The sequence below is a fragment of the Sarcophilus harrisii genome, chromosome 3 (genome assembly GCF_902635505.1).
Source record: "Sarcophilus harrisii chromosome 3, mSarHar1.11, whole genome shotgun sequence".
Taxonomy (NCBI): domain Eukaryota; kingdom Metazoa; phylum Chordata; class Mammalia; order Dasyuromorphia; family Dasyuridae; genus Sarcophilus; species Sarcophilus harrisii.
In genome coordinates, this window is record NC_045428.1 from 482,639,496 (window position 1) to 482,664,807 (window position 25,312).

A 25,312-nucleotide genomic window follows, 5' to 3' on the forward strand; every position below is an offset into this window, starting at 1 on the left:
ACACAAGTGCCCGCGCATAAGAGCAGTGTTCTTTTGCATCCTGTGTCTTTAATGTTCTTTGGCCTTGAGTGGAGGTTACAATATCTAGAGAAGAAAAGAGGTTGATTGGAATCATTTTTATTACATGAACAAATCAAAAAGATTAGTAATGCTAAGTTTATGTTCATACTAACTACAACTAACAAAAAACTATAATCCAAAGCAGTCATATTATCAGTTTATCTACAAAGTAAGAAAAGAATTCTGGTAACATTTTAAGTTGCCTGAAAGAAAATGAAAAATCTTTCAATCATTTGTTATGGTTTTATATATACAGTTTTATAATATATGTTTTTTTAATGGCCCAGTAAAGTTTGAAGGTCTACTGACAAAGGGGTAGGAGTGGAGATAGTTGCCATCCAAGAATTTATGAAAGGAGCAATTCAGGAGAAAGCATTCATTTTTAATTTTTTCTTATGTGTGTGACTTTGGACAAGCCTTCTGAAGAGAAGGGGTCAGATTTTTATCCTAGGATTATACCTGTAGCTCATGAAGTATTGCCAGTGAGCCCAGACTTTCAACAGATACAATACTTAAGAGAAAAAAAAGTTATAATCACTTTAGACATAGAAAGAAATTCTCTTAAAGAACCTCTTCTCTATTATCTGACCATGAACTCTTTGTATGCAATCTGTGATTCTCTGGCAATACTTAATTTTCAGGTATTTGCATTTACCATTATTTAGTGATAAGGTATATTTCAACATGTTAATCCTGAGAATCTTTGGTGCCCTTATCTTAATAGGAAAGCAGGAGAGAGAGCAACCAGGGTGAAATCACTTTGTCAGGGCACATGCAAAGCTTTTTGGAGTTATATAATTTAAAATTTGAGATACCCTCCCAAAATTCCATAAGATATCACCTCATTCTTTGTTCATTATAAATGGAATAATTCTCCATTCATGAGCTTCTTCTACAAAAAAAAAGTATTTTTTTTTAATTCGGTAGAACCAATATTGTTGGAGTCACTCAGACTAAGAGATACAAGAAATTTTAGTATATCCTTTAATTCCTAACAGCATCCTATTCTTGTTACTTTAAACAACCAACTAGACCAGGGGTCCTCAAACTAAGACCCGAGGACCAGATTCGGCAGCTTAGGATGTTTATCCCCCTCACCCAGGGCTATGAAGTTTCTTTACTTAAAGGCCCACAAAACAAAGTTTTTATTTTTACTATAGTCTGGCCCTCCAACAGTCTGAGGGACAGTGAATTGGCCCCCTATTTAAAAAGTTTGAGGACCCCTGATACTAGAACTTTGTTCTTCCACTGGAAAATAGAGGTCCAAATTCGTATCCCAGAATTTTATAAATCCAGTGACACAGAATGATAATTGAATCCAAAGTTAATATTTCATATAGGGATTCTTTAGCTCAAAGGAAAAAATTTTCATCATAAACTTTTTCAGTCTTTAAGTGAATTTGCAATTTTCACTCTGCCAACTTCTAGTATATTATGAAAAAGTCTCCAAGGACAACCTCACAGATTCAGTCTTTACTACCCTCCAGGTCTCTTATCCAAAGAAAAGGAAACAACCCTCACCATATATATATATTCATTCCTTTCCCTCCCTCCCTCCCCCCTCTCCCTCTCCCCCTCCCCTCCCCCTCTTCCCCTCCCCCTTTCCCCTTCTCCTCCCCTCTCTCTCTCCTCCCTCTCTCTCTCTCTCTCTCTCTCTCTCTCTCTCTCTCTCTCTCTCAACATAAATGATAAAATATACCAAGCATGTTAGCGGTACACTGAAGAATTCCTGAGACATCCTCAATTTCCTCTTTACCGGAATGGTCTGCATAGGAGCATCTGTTAGAGAGATTGTAGAAATTCTTTTCTGCATCCCTGTAACTAAAATGGAAAAAAAAATGAGCATATGGAAATTTTAAAGCATCTCTGAAAGTGCATTCACAAGAACATACAGACCCCTTGTACTCCTTCCTTTTAGCCCAATAGCATTCCTAAATAACTGACGCTTTAAGACATAGTTTCTGACAAAACCCACCATTAGCATCAGCATGAACAGCATGGGAATGAAATTGGAGACATTCCTTAATAAGCAACAGTATAAGGGGGGAGAGGGGAGAAAAGAAAACCAAAATTTAGCAGTTAGCAAATGCATCACTATTTGTGTGCGTCATCCCTGCTGGCAATGTGATTATCTAGTGAAGTTGCCTGGTACATACAAAGCAGGAGATGGTGAGTCCAGCATCTGTGAGGTAAAACCTAGTCTCATTGGGCAAATAGACACAGATCATTGTTGGACAGAGACATCATTGTTGGATAGAGACATCTTATCTCATTTGACAACCATCTTGTGGGTTTAAATAGACTTTTATTCTCTCTCTCTCTCTCTCTCTCTCTCTCTTTCTCTCTTTCTTTGTCACATCTAGGTATGTACTTCAAAGTTTAGTGATTTTATCATTTACAACACATCCTTACAATTTTTTAATATCTTATTGACAGTTGAATTCCCAATTCCAATATCATATTGCCTTCTCTTTAGTCATTGTATCCCATAACTTCTCTGCTAAGAAACTTAAATGGAAACCTTGAACTCCTGGGACACTTGGCTCTCATAGATGAGCCAAGCCTCACTTTGCCAGGAACCAGGCTTCTAGGACAATTCCCATATAATGCTACCTTCTCCATCTTTTACCAGATCTCTTTTATATACATTTTCTTTCCCCATTACAATGTAAGCTCCTGGAGAACAAGAACTGAATTTAGTTAATTGTATTTTATTCACCAAGGCTTAACACAGTATCTGGTATTTTAAGCTATTAATAAATGTTTTATCTATCTTAATTAATTATCTTATCAAAAGTATTTCTCATTCTATAGGCAATACCCTGGCAATAAATCTTTCCAAACTGAAGTAGATATTCCTAAAACCAATTTATTCCTTACAAGATAACCAAAACTGCTCTAAGATGGGACTTACCTTTTAAGCAAGTAACTCAGGACTTTTTAAGAACATGATCAATAGAATTTTACAGAAAACAGCTTTAATGAATGAACTGACATTTGCTAAACAGACAAGGTGGGTAGATATTTAATAAGAATTTGGAAGCACATAGATTTTGGGGGCACTTTCTGGCTTAATATAAATAAGGAAATCAAACAGAAATGAGTCAATAAATTGTGAAAAAAATTAACAATAAATATTATGTGAACACAATCACCCAATTAATTAGTGCCAGTTTAATTTCTTACAACTAAGTTGATGCAATCTCTAACAGATGTTTTAAAAGCAGATTCAGATGTACAAACATTCCTGAAAGTAGGGTGGAATTAGATTTAAATTATTAGCAAATCTAAGCCATACTGCATAGACCTTACAATGAGGTTCCCAAATCTTCTAGAGGGAAAAAGAAAAATTGAGTCTCAGTAGGTGTGCTATCCTCCAAAGATGCAAAAATGCTTTCATATTTGGTTTAAAAATTTAGCATCATTTTGGTGCTAAAAAGCACTGCTTGTTGTTTTCTCCCAGAGAGATAAAAAATGATGGTCAAGCAGCCCCTTTATCACTGCAACTTTCCCACCATTTCCACTTTAATCAAATCAAAATTAATTAATTCTCTTCCTGCTTATTCGGTAAGAAATGACCAACAGGATGATTTCAGAAAGGCCTGGAGAGACTTACACAAACTGATGCTGAGTGAAATGAGCAGGACCAGGAGATCATGATATACGTCAACAACAATACTTTATGATGATCATTTCTGATAGACCTGGCCATCTTCAGCAATGAGATGAACCACATCAGTTCCAATGGAGCAGTAATGAACTGAACCAGCTACATCCAGTGAAAGAACTCTGGGAGATGACTAAGAAGCATTACATTGACTTCCCAATCCCTATATTTTTGCCTGCCTGCATTTTTTATTTCCTTCACAGGCTAATTGTACAATATTTCAGAGTCTGATTATTTTTGTACAGCAAAATAACGGTTTGGTCATGTATACTTATTTTGTATTTAATTTATACTTTAATATATTTAACATGTATTGGTCATTCTGCCATCTAGGAGGGGGTGGGGGGAAAGAGGGGAAAAATTGGAACAAAATGTTTGGCAATTGTCAATGCTGTAAAGTTACCCATGCATATAACTTGTAAATAAAAAGCAATTAAAAATTTTTAAAAATTAAAATAAAAATAAAAAAAGAATAATAAATGAAAATACCCATAGATAAACAACCTCACTAAAATCATGCTTGGAGGTCTCATCACATGGAAGCAGCATGGAGTAAATTAAATCAGACTTCTTAACCTGGGGTCTATGGATTTTTTTTTATTAAAGTTTTTTTTTATTTTCAAAACATATACATGAATAATTTTTCAAAAATGACCCTTACAAAACCATGTGTTTCAAAGTTTTCCCATGTGGATTTGTTTTTTAAAGTATGTTGATAACTATATTTCAATATAATTTTTTCCTTGACAATCATATAGATGTTATTTTATGCATTCAAAGACATTATTCCATGGAATTCATAGATTTAAACAAACTATCAAAGAGGTCCATTGCTTATTATCTGCAATACCTAGAGATGATCCTTATAATAAGTTGTCATAGATTCAATATACCTATTGAAATCAACCTAATGTAATCCATCCTTTATAGGAGAGAGCATTCTGGAAAATTGGCAGAGTAAGTCAGAATATTATAAGCTTTTCAGATTTCCCCCACCAACAAAACAAAATTGCATACCAGGGCATGAAAAACAAATAAAAATTGGAGCAAAACAGTGGTTCTCCTGAGACAACCTGAGAGAAGAAACGCTCTAGGATGGAGAACTGTAGAAAAATCTAAAGTCAAAAGCATCATTCCCCACCCACCACCCCAGGACTAGAATTAATTACACTAACAAGCTCTTCCTAAAAAAAAAAAAAAATGAACAGGCAAAGGAGAAAGAACCCAATGTTAGAAAATTACTATGGGTATAGGGAAGACTGGGGGGTTCATCTTTAGAGGAGGATACAGAAGCAAAAAAAAAAAAAAAAAAAAAAAAACCCTTCTACTCCAGAATAATGTTAAGTGGTTGATTATCTACCCAAAAAGAATTCATAGATAAACTAAACAAACTTTAAAAATCAAATGAGAGAGATTAAGGGGAAAATTAAGGAGAGAGAGAGAGAGAGAGAGAGAGAGAGAGAGAGAGAGAGAGAGAGAGGGAGAAGAAGAGGACTAACCCAAGAAAAACAAGATTATGAAAAGAAATTCAACCAGCTTAGAAAAGGAGATCCAGAATCAGGGGGAAAATGACTCTGAAAATTAGAATTAGGCAAGGGGAAGCCAGTGAAATTATAAAGAATGAAGAAATAATAAAACAAAATATAAAGAATTAAACAATAGCTGAGAATGTGAGATACATTGTAAGAAAAACAATAGATCTGGAGAACAAATCAAGGATTAAAAATAAAACAATAATTAGACCAACTAAAAACTGACTAAAAATGGGGAAAGAATAAAAGTTCAAGTGTGTGAAATTGAATACTTTACACAGTAATACTAAGAATAATGGACTTAATTTTAAATGGCAATGAGAAAATATTTTCCACTCTAACATCTAATAGGCAGAAATTATTCATTGTATTAAAACAATATTGCAAGAAACCAAATATGAAATTATAGTAAACTGCTAAATGTTTGACCAGATGCATACCATGCCCACAACACAGCTATAGAATATAGCAGTGATTAAAAATTGTTCAAAAGTCAGTCAACTAAAATTTATTAAGCATCTACTATATGCCAGGCACTGTGCTAAGCATGGATGATACAAAGAAAGGGGAAAAAATAGCCCCTGATCAGCAGTATCCTACAAACTGATGAAGGCAGAAAACATGCAAATAACAAGCAAGATATAGGCAGGAAAAAATGGGAGGAGGGCAATCATCTCAGAGTAAAGGCACTAAGCATGAGGACTAGCAAAGGCTTCCTATAAAAAATGGGATTTTAGCTGAGATATGAAAAAAGTCAAGAAAAACAGGAATCAGAGACAAGGAGAGAGAACATCGCAGGTATGGGGGCCAGCCAGCAAAAATACTCAGTCAAGAGATAGAGCATCAAAGACAAGGCCACATGCTACTGGATCATAGAGTACATAAAGCATAAGACTAGAAATGTAACATTATAAAGATTTAGAGGGTTTTATCTTTAATCCTGAAGGGAACATGAAGTCATTGGAGTTTATTAAGAAGGGGGCTAATAAAGGTCAGATCTGCAATGTGGGAATAACAATTTGACACTGACAAGGAACATGATTGTAACAGGGTGATACTTGAAGTGGAAAACCAACCAACAAATTATTGCAAATGATGAGGCCTTGGAACAGAGTGGTTGCAGTTTAAGAAGACAGAAGGGGGAATGTTACAAAAGTAGAAATGACAGGGTTTGGTAATACTTTGGATGAGTTAGATGGATCTAACTCAGATCCATGAGTTAGAGTAAAGAGTTAAGAATGACATCTGAGTTGCAAGTCTGAAAGAAGTTAGAAAAAGGGGAAACTGCAAGAAGTGAGAGGAGATAATGGGTTCAATTTTCTATATTGCAAGTTTAAGATATTTATAGATCTGATATGTCTTAAAAGGCAGATGGAGCTGTAAGATTGGAGGATAAGAAAGAGATTAGGGCTAGACAAAAAGATCTGAGAGTCTTTGGCATATAAATCATCACTGAAACCAGGGGAGTTGATTAGTTCACCAAGTGAAAAATAATATAAGGAGAAAAGGACAGAGGTTCCAAAATAGACACTGTTCGTGTAAGTGAAATGGATGAAGAACCAGAAAAGGAGATATAGAGAAGAAGAGGTGAGATAGATAGGCAAACCATGATAGAATAGTATCAAAAAAATCTAAAATGAAAAGAATATCAAGAAAAAAGTAATTGATATTGTCAATAAGATAAAAAAACTAGATAAAAAAATCAGAGGAGTGCTATATATTAAGGAAAGAAATATCTTTGTATAAATTCACTAACATAAGAGTAAGCATAGGAGAGCAAATAGTTAAAGATAAAAAGAAAGTATCACAAACTGAAGATGATATAATGGGGGGAAAGTACATGAATCCTTTGATCAAAAGGAAGAATGGAACAAAAAGTTTCTCATGCAGACCACAAGGCTGGCATAGTGAAAGAATAAAGTTATGATAGGGAACTTCAGTTATCCAAACAAATTTATTTGATTGGTAGATTAGGAAATGCCATAGTTGTAGCAAGCAATGGCAAAACATCTCACAGGAGTAACCTTATGGGAATCATAGACAGGTAGGTTTGGATGACATCATTAGATGATTCAGAAATGGCTGAATAACTTTTTCACATGAACTGTATCTATATTCTTCCCCAATGCTACATCTATGCAGCTGCTTGAGTGTATGCATTAGGTTTTTACACTCACACATTTTAATTTATTGAATTTATATTATATTTGGCCCATTATTCTAAATTATTAAGGTGATTTAATAATGACAAATGTAAAGGCCTATACTTAAATCCAAAAGATTAACTTCAAAATTACAAGGAGAGAGATGTCTAGATAGTAATAAATATAAAAAGGAAATAGAAGACTGCTAGCTTGAAATGAAGTACAACAATGGTGAGTGGCCAAAAATGCTAACCAGATGATGAACTTCATGAACAGAATTATAATCCCAGAAAAGACTGAGGGGAGAGTCTAACATATATATATCTCTGTGCTGCCCAGAACACACCTGATGAAATGTGTTTAATTCTGAGGACTCCATTTTGGAAAGAAGATTGATGAGATGAAGCAAGATTCCAGAATAGGATGATCAAGATGATAATGGATCTAGAAGTAATTCCTTTAGCTGAAGGAAACCAAGAGTCTCCCATCACTAGAAGCAGAGATTATATGATCACTTGTCAGGGATGTTGTAGAAAAAATTCCTGTTAAGGTATGGGTTGGATTAGATGACCTTTAAGGTCCCTTCCAACTCTGAGATTATATGACTCTTAACAGGACAGAGGAATAAGAGGTGTTAATCTTCATAAAAAAAAACTGCAGTCTTAAAATATTTGAATAGTTGCCATGAAAAAGAGTCACAAACTCTCTTGACTATCACAGATGACTAAATTATTTGTTACATATCCAGTATGTGTTAGAAAAAGAAAGCCAAAACAAAACTGATTGCAAAGACAGACCTCTATCCAATATAATAATCTGCATCTTTATATTACCCTGACTCTATTTATTCCCAGAGGGAAAAACAAAGACCAACTAATGAATAGCTGTTTATAGAGAACTAAAATTCTGGTTCATATAAGGAAATATTTGTTAATGACTGAAGTTATTTTTAAATGGAATCAATTATATTGGGTATAATGTGTTCACTAAGAAAGGTCTATAAGTACAATGTGGATGATCACTTGTCAAAGACATAGTTTAGAAAATTCAAGCTTCAGATGCAATTCTAGTGTCTAGGCAAAAAGTTATTCTGGTATAAAGGAGAAAATAAATTCTGATATTTTGAGTATCTTCTTATATATGTTTCAGTGTGGAAATATATCTGTATAATTTTATAGAAGGCAGTTCATTTCAGACTTCATGGTACTTACTTCCTAATCAGTACTAAAAAGGAGTTAGTCCATGTTTTGTCTAGCAAAGTACTCAACACAGAGTAATCTAATAAATCTTGGTTCATTGATGCCTACACTTAACCAATATAGACCTCAAGATCCTACTCTGTCAAATTAGGTAATGTATGAGAAAAAAACTCTAAGATTCTTTATGAATCTTATGATTTCATGATTCAACAGTAACCAGTCCTGAATTTTTGTGAGAAATCAGTCCATAGATGAGATTCTGGGCTGATTGTTAATAATAACTAAAACAATGTGTTCTGGTAACATATTAAGAGAAGTGTGAATCCATTTTACATAGAGAAATCTGAAACCTAAACACACATTTGACCATAACAGGGAAGCTACAGCCAGTGAAACCCAATTACTAGCTACCACTCTTACAAATGTGGACATCTGCTTGAGAAAATACTGAACATGTATATCTAGTTTCTACTATTGCATCTTTAAGACTCCAAGCAGCTAACTGATTCCATTTCTGGATTCTGCTTAAAGAGCTCAAAGCTGAAAAGATTTAAAGGTTTGAAGGGTGAGAGAGGTTGAAGAAAGAACAATGGTAATTTAACGAAGTCAATTAATATGATGAATCATATTATCCCTACATCTCTGGCTCTCCTCAGATTCCAGTCCTATAATAACTCTTGTGTTTTGTCTATCCTCGTGTATATTTCCTCTTTTCTGAGTTATCTTATCTGGAACACAGATTCTATGCCACTTCTTTACCAATTCCATATCATGTTACCCTCACTCTAACCATTATTCTCATCTTTCCTACTTCAAACCTGAACACTATTCCTGAGTCTCCAGTCTCTGAGAGAAGGACTGTATTCTAGTTCTTATTTGTATCCACAGCATAAGGTATTCTTGTATAATAATTGTAATAATAGAATAATTGCATTCTTAGCATAATGTCGGACATATAGTAAATGACTGACAAATGTTCTATCTATTCATATATCTATGTAGCATCTATTTTTTTTGCCTATTCAACATTCATGCCATTCATCCACTCTCAAAAAAGATTTGTTTTTTAAAAACCCAAGATTACAAGATGCTAGCCTAAAATTTATACTTACAATTAATATTCTCTATAATTTTTTAGATTGTGAAAAGATAATCATATTATATGAGCAAATTATGCATACATAATAATACATACAAATAAGTGAACCTGTGTGTATAGAAATATTATTCTCTTTGGAAGCAAATAAAAGTGACAACAAGGGTAATGTGAATATATGTTTAATGGTATGCATAATCATTATTTTGTTATAATGTGATTAAATATAAATGGTATACAGGTCATATAAAATTACTTTAATTAATATTACTTTTTTACAGCCAAACCATATTTTTGGTTCTTTATTAGATCTCCAGTATCTGAAATTAGCATCAATGCTTCTAGTTTTCTCTGGTACCATGGACTATTGAATTATATAGCTTCATAGAGTTTTAGAGATGGAGAGGGCCTTGGATTCTAGTCTCTGACTTGGTATGGAAATCCCACCTATATCATTCTTGACAATCATGTAACTTCTATGACCAATCTAAGTGAAATCACTCAGCAAACTGAACTGTCCTCAAAAGTAGTTTGTTTAACCCCAGTTTTGGGGATAAGAATGCATTATTTGACAAAAATTGCTGGGAAAATTGGACATTAGTATGGCAGAAACTAGGCATTGACCCACACTTAACACCATACACCAAGATAAGGTCAAAATGGGTTCATGATCTAGGCATAAAGAATGAGATCATAAATAAATTGGAAGAGCATAGGATAGTTTACCTCTCAGACCTGTGGAAGAGGAAAGAATTTATGACCAAAGAAGAACTAGAGATCACTATTGAGTACAAAATTGAAAATTTTAATTATATCAAATTGAAAAGTTTTTGTACAAACAAAACTAATGCAGGCAAGATTAGAAGGGAAACAATAAACTGGGAAAACATTTTTACAGTCAAAGGTTCTGATAAAGGACTCATTTCCAAACTATATAGAGAATTGACTCTAATTTATAAGAAATCAAGCCATTCTCCAATTGATAAATGGTATGAACAGGATATGAACAGACAATTTTCAGATGATGAAATTAAAACTATTACTACTCATATGAAAGAGTGTTCCAAATCACTATTGATCAGAGAAATGCAAATTAAGACAACTGTGAGATACCACTATACACCTGTCAGATTGGCCAGAATGACAGGGAAAGATAATGCAGAATGTTGGAGGGGATGTGGGAAAACAGGGACACTGATACATTGTTGGTGGAATTGTGAATACATCCAGCCCTTCTGGAGAGCAATTTGGAACTATGCCCAAAAAGTTATCAAACTGTGCATACCCTTTGATCCAGCAGTGTCTCTACTGGGCTTATACCCCAAAGAGATACTAAAAAAGGGAAAGGGACCTGTATGTGCCAAAATGTTTGTGGCAGCCCTGTTTGTAGTGGCCAGAAGCTGGAAAATGAATGGATGCCCATCAATTGGAGAATGGTTGAGTAAATTGTGGTATATGAATGTTATGGAATATTATTGTTCTGTAAGAAATGACCAGCAGGGCGAATACAGAGAGGATTGGTGAGATTTACATGGACTGATGCTGAGCGAAATGAGCAGAACCAGGAAATCATTATATACCTCAACAGTGATACTGTATGAGGATGTATTCTGATGGAAGTGGATTTCTTCAACAAAGACAAGATCTAACTTAGTTTCAATTGATCAAGGATAGACAGAAGCAGCTACACCCAAAGAAAGAACACTAGGAAATGAATGTAAACTGCTTGCATTTTTGTTCTTCTTCCCAGGTTATTTATACCTTCTAAATCCAATTCTCCCTGAGCAACAAGAAAACTGTTTGGTTCTGCACACATATATTGTATCCAAGATCTACTGTAATCTATTTCACATGTATAGGACTGCTTGCCATCTTTGGGGAGAGGGTGGAGGGAGGGAGGGGAAAAATCGGAACAGAAGTGAGTGCAAGGGATAATGTTGTAAAAAATTACCCTGGCATAGGTTCTGTCAATAAGAAGTTATTTAATTAAAAAAAATAAAAATAAAGTAGTTTGTTTATTTATTTGTTTTTAATTCTAATGTTAAACCAAAATCTGAGTCATTTTCATTCTCTCCCACCCTGGGGTTCTTCCATACAACAGGCTCAGTTCTGCTCTGCAAAGTAGTTCAGAACTCTACTCTATTCCCTTTAAAGGAAAATTTTCATATTGAGTTTCTTTTCTTATCACCCAAGCCAAAATAACTTCCCATTACAACGTCTTTTCTTTCTATCACCTTTGTAATTTGTTTCCATAATTCATCTACATTTTCTCCATCTGTCCAATGTGTATAGTATATAATTATAGAATGCTACATCTTGTATAGGACTATGGAAGAGTAGCAGCTTCATGGACTATTCCCAATGTGTAATCCCAAGTGTGTCAGACATTATCATTAGCTTTCAGTTCCTGCAGAATCCTCCAAAACATGAAGTAAGTCCTGCTCCTTATTTCACATTTCTTCTAGTTTTCTATTTTCCCCAGAGGTACCTTGAATAAAAATGTACCAGGAAGTGGCATTATTAATATTTTCCCTTTGGGATATAAAAAATCTCTCCCATGAATGAGAGAAAAATGGAAACAGTAATGGTAGACACTTTATTTTCTGCACAAGTTTTTTCTGAGAAAGATAGAAGAGGTATAGGATGAGAGTTTGAGAGGATAGAAGAAACTTCTGCAGATTCTGAAGATTAAAAAAGACTTTAATGTAATTATAGGCTATTTAGAAGCAACTAATAAGTAGCAAGAGACTAAACATTAGAGAGGGAGAAAATAATTAAGGGAGCTATTTACTATAGAAAACATGGGGATCAAAAGTACTCATAGAAAACATTGGCAAAACATACAATCTCTTTATCAAATGTTGGTCTAAAGAATAGAGAATGATTCCAAGAAGGTATGAGATGAAAAGAAAAAGAAGGAGCTTTAATTTTGGACTAAAGAAGGAAGAATAACTTCTGATTGCTCAGTAAATCAGAAGTTAAGATCCTTAAATGAGAGATTCAGGAAAAGTTGTCATGGGAAGCTTGGGGAAAGAAGAGAAGATTTGGACCAGTCACTATATGGAGAAAGTTAGAGATTTAATTAGGGAGAAGTAAAAGGATTGCTTGTGAAGCCTCAGTTAAAATTATGGAACATAAATTTACAATGGACCAGTTAATATGATTTAATGAGTTCCTCCAATTCTGTTGAGCAGTATGTGAGTAGGATTAGAGAAAAGTAGATGGTGGCAGAGATCCAGGATTGGGATCTGGCAAGACTAAATGAATGGCAAGAGGACATAAGGGCAAGCTTTTAATATCAGCTAATGTGCTGTGATGGAAAAATAACAAATTTGGAGTCAAAAGACTTGGGTTAACATACCAGTTTTAACTCATTATCTGTGTAACCTGGAGAAGGTCACATAACTCCTTTGAATTTTGATTCATCTGTAAAATGGGGGTATTAATATATGTTCTATCATTTCATAAAGCTTAGGAGAAATTCTTTTGTAAATGTCAGAATGATTTAGAAATGTTATTAACAATTGCTAATAATAGTTAATAATTTATAAATTATTTTATAATATTTGATAAACTAATCACTATCAGTTATTAATAATTTCTAAAGGTATGTGTATTTCTTCTTGATATAAAATGTCACTGTCCCTTTTATCTAACTTGCTCTGTTTGAATAAGATATGTATTTCACCTATCTTCTTTAAAGATATACTTCCTTTTAACTAAACTTATATTCTGCAATAGAACAAAAAGATTTAAATAAAATAAACATACCTAAAATTATTAACATTTTAGCATAAATGAATTACAAAGCATAAATTATCACTTCAGTTTCTTTTCTGCATTAGTGGAGAAGGGGAAAAGAAAAATTCAAAGGCACTGTCCTCTGGAAGGAAACTTAGTAGGAAAGAAATAATGTATTGGATGGGTTAGAAGAGATGAGGAGAAGGAAAAGGGGCACAAAAGTGAGACCAAGTACATCAGAATGTAATATAATTACCTTACATAATGTAATAAATAACATAATTTAAATGTAATGTAAATTAGCTTTATTAGTACCAAATTAGCTTTGCTTATCAGTAGAATAGCAGGATCAGACAGAAGTTACAAATAAAAGTACTTCCATCATGGTGTCCTCCCTGGACCTTAGTCTCTTTATAAAATAAGACAGTTCGACTAGATATTTCTGGAGTCTCTTCTAGCTCCATATTTATTATCCTAAGGTCTACTTTCCTATGCAACCAAGCAAGAACTATTTAGCTAAAGCAGTTTTGACTAGTGATTCAGTTCTTATACAGAGGCATGAAATTTAAGCAAGGCTTCACAAAAAAATCAGAAGAACAATAAAGAATAAAGAAACAGGCCTTCGTGATATTATTATAACTCACAGAAGTATAGAGTTGAGGCAGCTAGGTGATGCAGTGGATAGAGAAGCACCCCTGAAGTCAAGAGAACCTGAGTTCAAATCTGGTCTCAGACACTTAACACTTCCTATCTGTGTGACCCTAGGCAAGTCACTTAACCTCAATTGTCTCGGGGGGGGGGGGGGGGGGGGGGGGGGGGGAAGTGTGGAGTCAAATCCTTAATAGACATTCACTGGGGAGGGAAACAGGGACAATGAGAGAAGGTAAAAAAGCAGACCAGTCACCAGGACTCTGGTCACTATTAGACTGGAGGCTACAGCAGGAGAAAGAAGGGTAGGCAGCAACGACTCTTTGAAGAGAGTGCAATTGAATTCAGCACACATAGTTTCACTGAGCACTTCTCAGACTTTCCATACCTAGTATGCAGGATGCTAGAATTATTTTCACCTTAACACTACTACAGGTAGAGGATGTTGAAACCACTGTAGGAGATAAGTTTTGTAGAATAAAGGCAAGTTCTCACCTGGGTCCTTCTGTTGTCATAGACAAAAAAATTCTGATGACTAGTTGATGCATGGAGACTGACTGGACCAAAGAGAGAGGACAAGGATGTAACATGGAAATTTCCAAAAACAGAAGGGCAAGAAGAGGCCAAAGCAAGCAGGAAAATGGAGCATACCTAGTATCCAGAGCAGAGAAAATCACTTGGAGCAAGTGAGCTAGGAGATACTAGAAACTAGGTCTTTTGAAATGATTACCACACAGTCAACTATACTCACATTGCATTGTGTTTAGTTCCTTGTTTGCTTTCTTTGAGTTGCATGGACAATAGTGATACAGGAAAAAATTTATAGGTTTTGGCTTTAATTAAAATAATTTAAATTGGCTGCCTATGGCTATTGAAGTTATCAGCAATCTGATTTAATTTGCCTTAAAGATCCAGCCACAAAATAAAAACTAGAACATCTCCTGGTATCAGATTTTACAATAAACAGAATAATGTCATTTGTAGGACAACAAGTATTGTAGATGTATTACAAAAGGTGGAAAAGTATACTTTAAGCAGCAAGCTTAATATAAGAGATCAAGTTTATTTGGGAATGTGAGAAGGGAGATTAATTTTGACAAAATATTTATACTTAATAGGGTTGTCTAATGGATCTATGTTCTAATTAATATATAGTTTAAAATATCTAATGTTCTTCCATTAACATTTTTACTGTGCCATTTTTCCAGCTGCACATACTAGAGTACTGATATAGCAACTTCCCAAAAAATCCCTTCTATAATGAAAACTAACATAATCATTAAAACCATTATAGAGTATGTCCACAGGGTCCCTGGCATTCTCTTGATTTTTTTTGGAAGATTTTCTTCTCATAAGTTCCTTGTTAAATATTAGAACTCCCTAAAAGCCAGAAAAAATATTTTTTATCCCAACCACAAAGACTTTTCCCAAGTTCTTTGCTACAAATCTCAGAAAAAAAAGAGTAAGTGCATTCTGAATTTTGACTCTACTACCAAGTGGGTTTTAATTTTACAAGGGATTTTCTCTGTGGAAATATAGATTCTGAATTGTAGTGTGAATTATAAATACATTTATATGCATGTATATGTATATTTATGCATACATTAGCTTTAGTCAAGTAAAATATAAAAAGCTATGATATATAAACAAGTAGACTTCAGAACTGTTTTATATTTCCCAATAATATCTAAGATCTTGCTACAGTTGCGTTTCTGATACATTTGGAAGAGCTAACAATCATTATGGACATAACTTGGAAAATGAGAAGGTGGGACCAAAAAAGAAAGATGATAATATAAGAGAGTTAGCTTTAACTAAGCTACCTTTATCTAAGAGGACTGTGTTAGGTCCATGTGTGGTTTTCCATTGGTAAGTGGTTATCAGTGGAAAGGGTGAAAGATTTGGAGTCAGAAAGATGTATGCTCAAGTCAAATTATATGACACTTACCAATTTTGTAACTTTGGGCAAGTGTCTTGATTTCTCTCAGTTTCAGCTTCCTCATTTGTAAAATGGGGCTAACAATAGCATCTAAAAAGATTGTTATGTGAAACAAATGGAATAATATATGTAAAGGATTTTGAAAACTTTAAAATACTATAAAATGCTAATTGCTATCATTGTATATTATCAGATTACAAAATCTTATCCAAAAACCATCACTAGGATTCTAATATACTTCACTGAATGAAATATTAGATAGTAAGAGATAAGACAGAGAGAGGTACATGTGACAGAGAGAGGTACATGTGAAGGATGGAAAAGTAATATTACAAAGGAATTTATCTTCAAATGATTAAATATAAGTCAAGGAAATAAAGAAACCACTAGAAAAATCCATTTCTACTGTCCATAATAGCTGACTACCAGATAGGCATATCAAGAAACTGAAACAGAAAATAGGTCACATCATTCAGACCAAGGGTTAGGTGGCAGAAAAACATTTGCTCAACAATTAGTGAGCAGTTTACCACCAATCTACCCCCCCTCCCGATAATCACCAAAATCCTTTTTACTCACCCAATAACTTGATGCTCATAATGCTGTAGTGTCCTCTTGAGAGTCTGCTGTATAATCTGAGGCTGCAGAATAATAATTAAAAAAAGATATTATCAGCAAATCATTGCCAGTCCTGGTCCAAGCATCATAGACAGCTAAGTAGCTACTGATTTACCACATAATGTTGTTTGTTTTAGAATATTACCCATTTTGCATTTTGCCATGTGTTTTCCCTACAGGAACTAAAAGAAGGCCTCCATCATCTCAGGCAGTTTCCATGTGAAATACACTATTATATTTCTAGTGTTTTCTTCAAGATTCTTTCAGTTACTCAATTTAATTCAAAATTGAATTCCTTCAATGTGCTTAGTACTGGAGATGATGAGGTTATTAGTTCCCCCAAAGAATTAACAATATGTTTAAAGAAATGAGACATATAACCATAATAAACGGTGTCCAATCCAGTAGGGATCTCTGACAAGTCCTGCTATTTTATTTCAACCAAAATTTCAAAGATTGTTCAGTCAAGAGACAATAAAGTGAAATAGATAAACAAAAGATGATAGCCAACTAGATAGAGCATTTATTAAGCATTTACTGTGTGCTGAGCACTTTACTAAGGCCTTTAATTACAAGGAAAGAAAAAGATGATCCTTGATCTCAAGGAACTTATATGCTAATAGGTGAAGATAAAATATAAAGATTTTTAAAAATGGAGGTAAAGTGGGAATGAGGGAGGCTGCAGATAGGACAAGAGTGAGATGGCCTAGCAAGATAAGGTGAATATCAGAAGCCAGGATGATTCCAGGAATGGAGTTTCTTTTGAGGAGGAGGTGATGATGAAGATAAGATAATGAAAGGAATTCTCTTTTTTATAAAGAGATTTATTAATTTTCTTGTTTGTTTGTTTTTATTATAAAAGGGCTTTGAAAATCAATTTTAGGAGTATGAGTCTAGCATAAGACTAAGGGGAGAAGGTCATTTTAAATGATCCTGCCTATTCATGAACAGAGAGTAACCACCAATCTAATTTTCTCAAGCTCATTGGGCTGTTAGCAAAACACTAGAGAATTTTTGAGACTGTCACAAGGACTTGGAGGCAGGACATTAAATTGCTACCAACTCCCAAATAATTCCTGACAAAACTTTATAATCCTCTTCCTCTCTCTGATAATTCAGAATAATTTTTTTAATTCCTATGACAATCAATAAATTTCTTAACATTCTTCAGTTCAAGGAGGGTTTTCAAAACTAGGAAGCTATAGGAAAGGCAAAAAGATCACAAAACATTCAAAACAAAATAGAACAAAAGAAAAAAGTATTTTTGCTAATAAAATAGTAATTGAAAATAATGATGGGCAAAATATTGAGCAAATCAATGAGGGAGGGGGGAAATCATGATATCAGTCATTAAAACTATCAGATGAATGATTTGTCACAAGGATGATTTTTCTCTACATAGACTATTGAGGCTTGTGTTGGGTAAGTATCAAAAAACTCTGGAATAATCATAAAGTTCACCAATAATTTATCAAGTCCAGTTCTTTCATTTTATAAATAGGAAAACTGATGCTTAGAGAGATGAAATAACATTTTTAAGATCACAAAGGTAATGAGTAGTAGAGCTAGAGATTTGAACCCATACCCTCTACCCCAAAACCCAGTGTTCTCTCCATTGTATCATGTATTCAGAAAATAATAGGGTTTGTCTGGGTTATCAATTCATTTGTTTGTTAAGGGAATAGTGGACAATTTGTGGATGGAAATTAAAGATATACAGAAAAGACACAGGAACCAAGGAATGAAGAAACAGCTAAGCTCCAAAACTAGGGCTTTACAAAAACTACTGATCCAGCGAGCAAACAGGAAGTCAATAAATCATTCTAAGAGCAAAGGTCAAAAGCTGAAGCAGCTTGCAACAAAATGTCACCTTGCTGCAAAATCAGGAAAATACTACAGTAGAAAGAGAGGAGATGATATATCAGCAACCGACAGTTTGCTCACTTGCTTCATGTAAATATCTTGGGACTTATGATTTGATGTTCTCAATACCCTAGTTTATGTCACCTCCTAATTCAGCTATCCCCACAAAATTGTGAAATGAAAAAGAAGAGATGATAGTTTGGGCATGAGATTGAAGTTCTTTCCAATATTGTTTTTCTGGGTCTGATTATTTCAGTCTGAATCAATCCATAAAAGTTTTCCCATGATAGAAGCTTAATTTCATTAAACAAGATTGGAAAAGTATCTGAGTACCAAAGTCAGGGACACAGAAAAAAAAAAAGAGTGTAGTGACTGAAGTAATGGACTTGGGAGTAAGATCTGTGTTCCTTTGACACTTACTAGTTTGGGGACCATAAGGGAGTCACTTAACTTCTCTAACCCCAGTTTTTCATCTATAAAACAGTAATAAAAAGATTATTTTAAGACCCAAATGATGAGATAGTGTCTCTAGAGAACATTTTTATCTTTATAGAACTAGATAAACATCAGTTCCATCTTCCTGCTATTTAGAGTAGCAGAGTGTTCTTTTCAACTTATGCTCCATGCAATAAACCAAGGGCAAATAAGACATCCTTACACATGGAAAACATGGAAACCAAACTATAGATAACCCTAAAGAGGAGATTTTTGGCTACTGCAGCACAGTCATATGTATTATAGATTTTAATATGAATGGGTAGATATAAGCATAATAATACTTGCAGTAGTGTACAGGGGATAGTGGAGGGTGGAAGGGGTAGGGGGAAATGCGCCTTAATGGTTTAACTCAAGAATAACCTAAACCAAACCATCATTAGTCATTGGCAGGACTCCTGGGATTCCGAGATCTCTGGCACTGGACTGACAATTCCTAAGCCAAGATAATTTTCTCGTTGGCAATATGTCTGAAGGGTGGAGAATACCATGGCAAGATTGGCTTGTGCAATAGGTCTAGACACAAAATATGTAGCAATAGATACCAGAGTACATGGGGTCAGTTACTCAAGCCTCATTTGTACAAAACATAATTTTTTCTCTTTACCAAGAATTTCCCATCTTTAAAACTCAAATGGTTGTCAGAAAGCACATTCCTGTGGAAAAATTAAGCCTTTTAAGAACTTTTTCTTCTCTGTGTAAAGCAATTACTCCTGCTCTCAGCAGGAGTTAAATTTGCTGCCTCTAAAATGCATTAAAAGGAAAATATTCTCTGGGAACATTCTGCAGCGTTTCAGGTAATCCAAGCCATTCTATATCAACCTTATGGTTAACCAGGACCAGTGTGCCTTTTCCAACGCACCAATAGACCTCTGTGGTTGCTGTCAGACAGAAAATGTCTTTATCTCCTGGTTTATCAAAGTTCATTTCACAGAGGCCTTTCAAGATTTAAGATCACTCTGTGTAGGGACCTGACTACTAAGTGAAAGAAAAATTCTCACATTTGAAAAAATTCCATAACTGAGCAAAATTGGCCAAAAGAATAAATGTAAATAAACTACAATCTCTTGGTTAGGGACAGTTCTTACCTCTAATCAATCAACAAACATTTATTGAGTACCCACAATCCACTAAGCACTATGCTAGGTGCTAAAAATACAAAGAGTGAAATTGTCCCTACCCTTGAGAAGCTTACAGTCTATCTGGGTGAGACAGCATGTGAATTATATAGACTTCCACAAACTGAATACAAGATAATTTTAAAGGGAAGCCACTAGAAGTTGAGGAGATTAGGAAAGACTTCACAAAGAAGGTGGCTCTTATAAAAGAGCCTTGAAAGAAACTTGGAATTTAAGATGAGATGTAAGAAGAGAGTTCATTACAACCATAGAAAGCCAATACAAAGGAAGGATACATTAGAAATAGTAGAAACTTGGGGCCAGAAAACCATTTAGAAGGCTATTGCAAAAGTCCAGAGAAGAGATTGTGAAATTTTAACCATAGAACTAGGGTTCTATTTGTGTAAGTGGAGAAATGGATGCAGATTCAAGAAATACAGATGAAATAGATATAATATTCTAGGGACTGACACTGACTTCATTCATGCTACTCCCATACAAGACATGTCTCAACTCTATGCATTTTAACAGGCTGCCTCCCCAAGTATAGAATGTTCTTCCTCCTTTTGTCTCTGGATTACCTTCAAACCTTAACTAAAATCCCACTTTTTGCAAAATGCCTTTTCTGGTCCTCCTCATTCCAATGTCTTTACTTTGTTGATTATGACCAATTTATTCTGTATATACCTTGTTTACACAGAGCTGTTTTCATGTTGTCTTGCCTAGAGAAATACTGTGAGCACTTTGAAATCAGGGACTGTTTTTGCTTTTTCTTCTGTATCTCCAGGGCTTAGCACAGTTCCTGGCACATAGTAAGTAAGTAGGTGCTTATTAATGCTTGTTGACATCACATGGAATGTCACTCAGTTTTTCTGAATATCAATTTCTTTATCTGAATAATAAGACTAATATTTTTAGTTTCTACCTTACAAGTTGATATGAAGATTAATTGGGAGATCATATATAAAATATTTCACAAATCCCACTATAAATATATCAACTATTATTGATGCTGTTACCTCGTTTTCTTTCTTTTTATGGGGATCAGATAATTTGTTCTCACTCTGTGCTTCTGTCTATCTCTGTCTCTGCCTGTCTGTCTGGAACAAGGAGATATCCTGCTATTATCAATGTTCCACAAACTTTTACACTGATGGATAAAAATCCATCAAACTTTTTGCCTAATTTAAACCAGTTACAAAATGGCTTTTTGTACTTGAATAAAAGTATGAAAATATTAGTTCATCTTTGTAAGTTCACTGAGCACATCCTTGAAACAAGTCCATTAAAAGACAGGACGCAGAGACATAAGTAAATGAATAACAACTTCTAAGTATTCAGTATATGCTATGGCCCTAGAGATAAAAATGCAAAAGTGAAATCAGTCTCTGTCCTTAAGAATCTTACATTTTAATAATGGAAGACACTACACATAAGAAAGGGATGGCATAGAGAGGAACTTTAGAAACTTCTAGAGATAGTGAATGGAGCCATTAGAGGCTGACATCTCTCTCCCATGAATGATAGAGTTGATATGGTTCTTAAACTGAGAGATAGGGATATACATATTTGAGGAATGCAATTGCCACATCATGCTTCTCCAAAATTTTGGCCTCTGTACTTTGAAAGCTTCTTGTTGTTGATTGTAATGATGATGATGATGAAGGTGATGATGATTGATTTCAAAAGGGAATAGCACCAATTCCACCAGCCCAAGAATAGAGACAATAGGTACAATTGGAATGAAAGCTTTTCCTGACACATATAAATCACCAACATGGTGTGGGGGTGAGGAATAGAGGAAAGATTACACAAGAAAAATTCTCAAAATGAAGATTTGAGACTTCAGGTTAGAGGTACAGTCAGGTCATGTACTCTATTTTGGTATAAAGGGAAGGAAAATAACCCCTAATATTCTACACAGTTCCACATCTAAATAGTTACAGGGAAAGGAAGGGAAACTGAGAAGTGGGGCTAGGCAGAGGATTGCCAAAATAGCTAGAGAATAAACATCAGAGTCAATTAAAGTCCACAAAAGGAGACCATTCTCTAATCCAGTGAATGATGAAATAACTGATGCTGAGCATTTTATAGGGTTTGGTTTGGTTTGGTTTTTGTTTAGCTAGAAGAGACATTAGCAATGTATTACCTTATCCTTTCATTATAAGATTAAGATACATAGATGCAGAATTAATTGCAGAAGATTACAAAATATTATAAATAGCAAAGGTAGGATACTGGCCTTTGTCATTCTGTTCAGGGAGATCCACAGAATCATGACTCAAAAGCATAAGCTGAAAGTCCAGAAGCCTATAGAGGAGTCAGAGTAATTCTTAAGTGTACCCTCTTTCTAGGAATTCCAGCAAAGCTAGAAGCAGCCCAAGGTAAGAGGAAAGGACACTAAACTGAATGTCAATGAATCACTTAGAATACAAGAACCCACCAAAGGAAGAACTTCTGGGTGGGAGGCTTAGCTTAGCAAGTCAATTTTACCTTGTGTGAGCCAGAAATGCATTTATGTCATTAGCATGTTTATTGGGAGTTCCATAGTTTACAAAGAGAGAGACCCATGCTTAAGCCTAGCAAATAATGATCTCTTATAATTGTTATTAACAAGTGTTGGGCATTCCCACTATAAATATTTATAGGTTCATGACTTTTAGAATTGTTGAAGGTGATAGCATAATATACTTATAGCTAGAAAGGACCTTAAAGGCCATCTAATTCAACCATTAATTTTACAGATAAGGAAAATGAAAACTAGGGAAATAACTTTTCCAAGAACACATAGATTTGATATCATCCAGAATTTGAACCCAGGTGTTGACTCCAAATGCAGGGAACTATCCCTAGTGATGATTCTTTTTTTTTTTTTTTTTTAGTATAGATAGACAGATAGACAGATAGATAGATAGATAATGCATAATGACCTGAATTCAGACATTAGAACAGACTATAAACAAATGCTACATAAGAACAAATAACAGAAAATTAATAAGTGACTTAACCAGGCACAAGACTCCATTATTCTCTAATCTCATGTATTTCTGTTTTACATTACACATAGACACACACATACACACACACACACACACACACACACACCAGAAAGACATGGAAAGAATCATTTTCTTTTGATGAAATGTTCCGAAACTGATATTTTATGATAATCTATGACGGGTCCTCAAACTTTTTAAATAGGGGACCAGTTCACTGTCCCTCAGAATGTTGGAGGGCTGGACTATAGTAAAAACAAAAACTTTGTTTTGTGGGCCTTTAAATAAAGACACTTCATAGCCCTGGGTGAGGGGGATAAACATCCTCAGCTGCTGCATCTGGCCCGCGGGCCGTAGTTTGAGGACCCCTGATCTATGACATATAAATATGTAAACTACAACAATCATGCTTTATACATTAGTCCTTTAAGGTACCATTTTGTAAGCTCCCTAAAAAATAATTGTACATCAACCAACCATGGTCTGAGGTAAAATATTTTGAGAAATATTTGTTTAAATCATTCCTTGAGCATTTATTTGAGGTATTCTTATTGGGAGATAATCAAGTGAAACTTATTGGTAAGTCTAATACATAGGAAATTCAAACTTAACTGTTCAATGTTAATAATGTTTTCCTATCGAACAGTCACATGCATCCTTATAATAAAGGAAAAACCAATTGAATTAGATAAGTGAAGGGGACACATAAAGATTTTTTCTTATATGTTAGCTGCCACTCAGTGTACTAGTGTTTATGGATAAGTCAAATTACTATTGCTTCTAGTCAGACAATTGCAAGACACAGAGCAGAGAGATATTATAATGTCATTAGTAAAATAAATTCAGGTCATCAGAAGAGAAGAGTTTATATGAGTTTTCAAACATAGAAGAGGTGTTGTGACGTTCAACTGAGAAAAAAATTGTAAAAGTGCCTTAAAAACTATCACTTTCAGACTCTTCACAATACTATTATTCATAATGAGGGGGTATAAGCATAGAGCAATTTGCATAAATCATAATATCAATATATCACAACCATGTTTGCTTATTTTTTAAACTGAAGTGACTAAAATAGTTTTAGTTCTAAGTTGTAGACAATAAACAACTTTCTTTTCTTTATGTTGTTGTAGAGTAATTATGATTAAAATTAACTACCAGAAATTTTTGAAATGATTGCAAATAGAAAAATATATAAGAAAGTATTTTGGAAATTCTTTAGCACATAGATTTAGGTATGATGTCCTAAGTGAATCGGAAAGCAAATATTATCAATTAGGAAAGTAACCATGTTTTGAACATTGAGTGCACCTAAATAAAGGCTTTTTTCACATAATATGATATGAGGATAATCAAAAAGGCAAGGGAGATGGTTACTATCTGTATGACTTTGGGCAAGCCACTTAACTTTGCCAGCTTTCCTCTTCTAGAAAATGAAGGGGTAGGCTCTAATGTATCTTTCAACCCTAAAATTGATTCTTACAAATACTCAGTTAGACTTTGCTAAATGTCCACTTAAATTAATCTGGTTTTAAATAATACAAACAATATCCTAACACAACATATATTCTTAGAGTAGGATAGATTAAGTGATTTAACACACCTTTATTAAGTCATTTTCTTTAAGTATAGTAGCAATGGCTTTATTTCTTAAGATTAAATGATTAAATTGATATTATACACAAAACTGCTACAAATATTTAGCATGAGTGCTTTATCATTAGCTCATTATGATTGCCTCTAGGTATTTCAGTCAAAGTTATATCAGTATGCCCATCCTTAACTAAAGAATAAAAATGGTGGTTTGTCTTCAGTATCTTTCCACTTTCATTTTCTTGGTTCTTTTTCAACTGTCAAAAAAACATTTTTTCTCCTCAATTTCTCAACATTATTATTGCCCCAAGCCCTCCCCAACCATCAGTGGAACTCTACACAGACCTGCCTTCTTCAGGTGATGCCTTATTCAACTCTTCCCTAGTTTCTTCACTGCCCCTAGGTAAGTAAGTAATTGTTTAGTGGAGATAGCAGTAAAAATAAGTCCAAATACAAAATTCTTTATAGGAATAGCTTTTATATTGCTGAACTGTTTCCATTGTGTGGAGCTAGGGCAATGCTTTAATGTTTAAAGATTACTTGCAGTCAAAACATCAATAAAACCCATTAGGATACCAGTCAATTCAATCTAACCAGTAGATTGAA

At 34.3% G+C, this 25,312-nt stretch overlaps 1 protein-coding gene across 1 annotated transcript in view; it reads right to left on the reverse strand.

The window, feature by feature from the left end:
* The window catches only part of GUCY1A2 (guanylate cyclase 1 soluble subunit alpha 2), a 430,164-nt gene that overhangs the window by 367,060 nt on the left and 37,792 nt on the right, over positions 1–25,312 (reverse strand). The window contains exons 2-3 of the mRNA XM_031961090.1: positions 16,606–16,667; positions 1,760–1,881 (exon numbers count right to left, since the gene is read on the reverse strand). Coding sequence (XP_031816950.1) covers positions 1,760–1,881; positions 16,606–16,667 — 184 coding nt within the window. The remainder of the gene's footprint in view (positions 1–1,759; positions 1,882–16,605; positions 16,668–25,312) is intronic.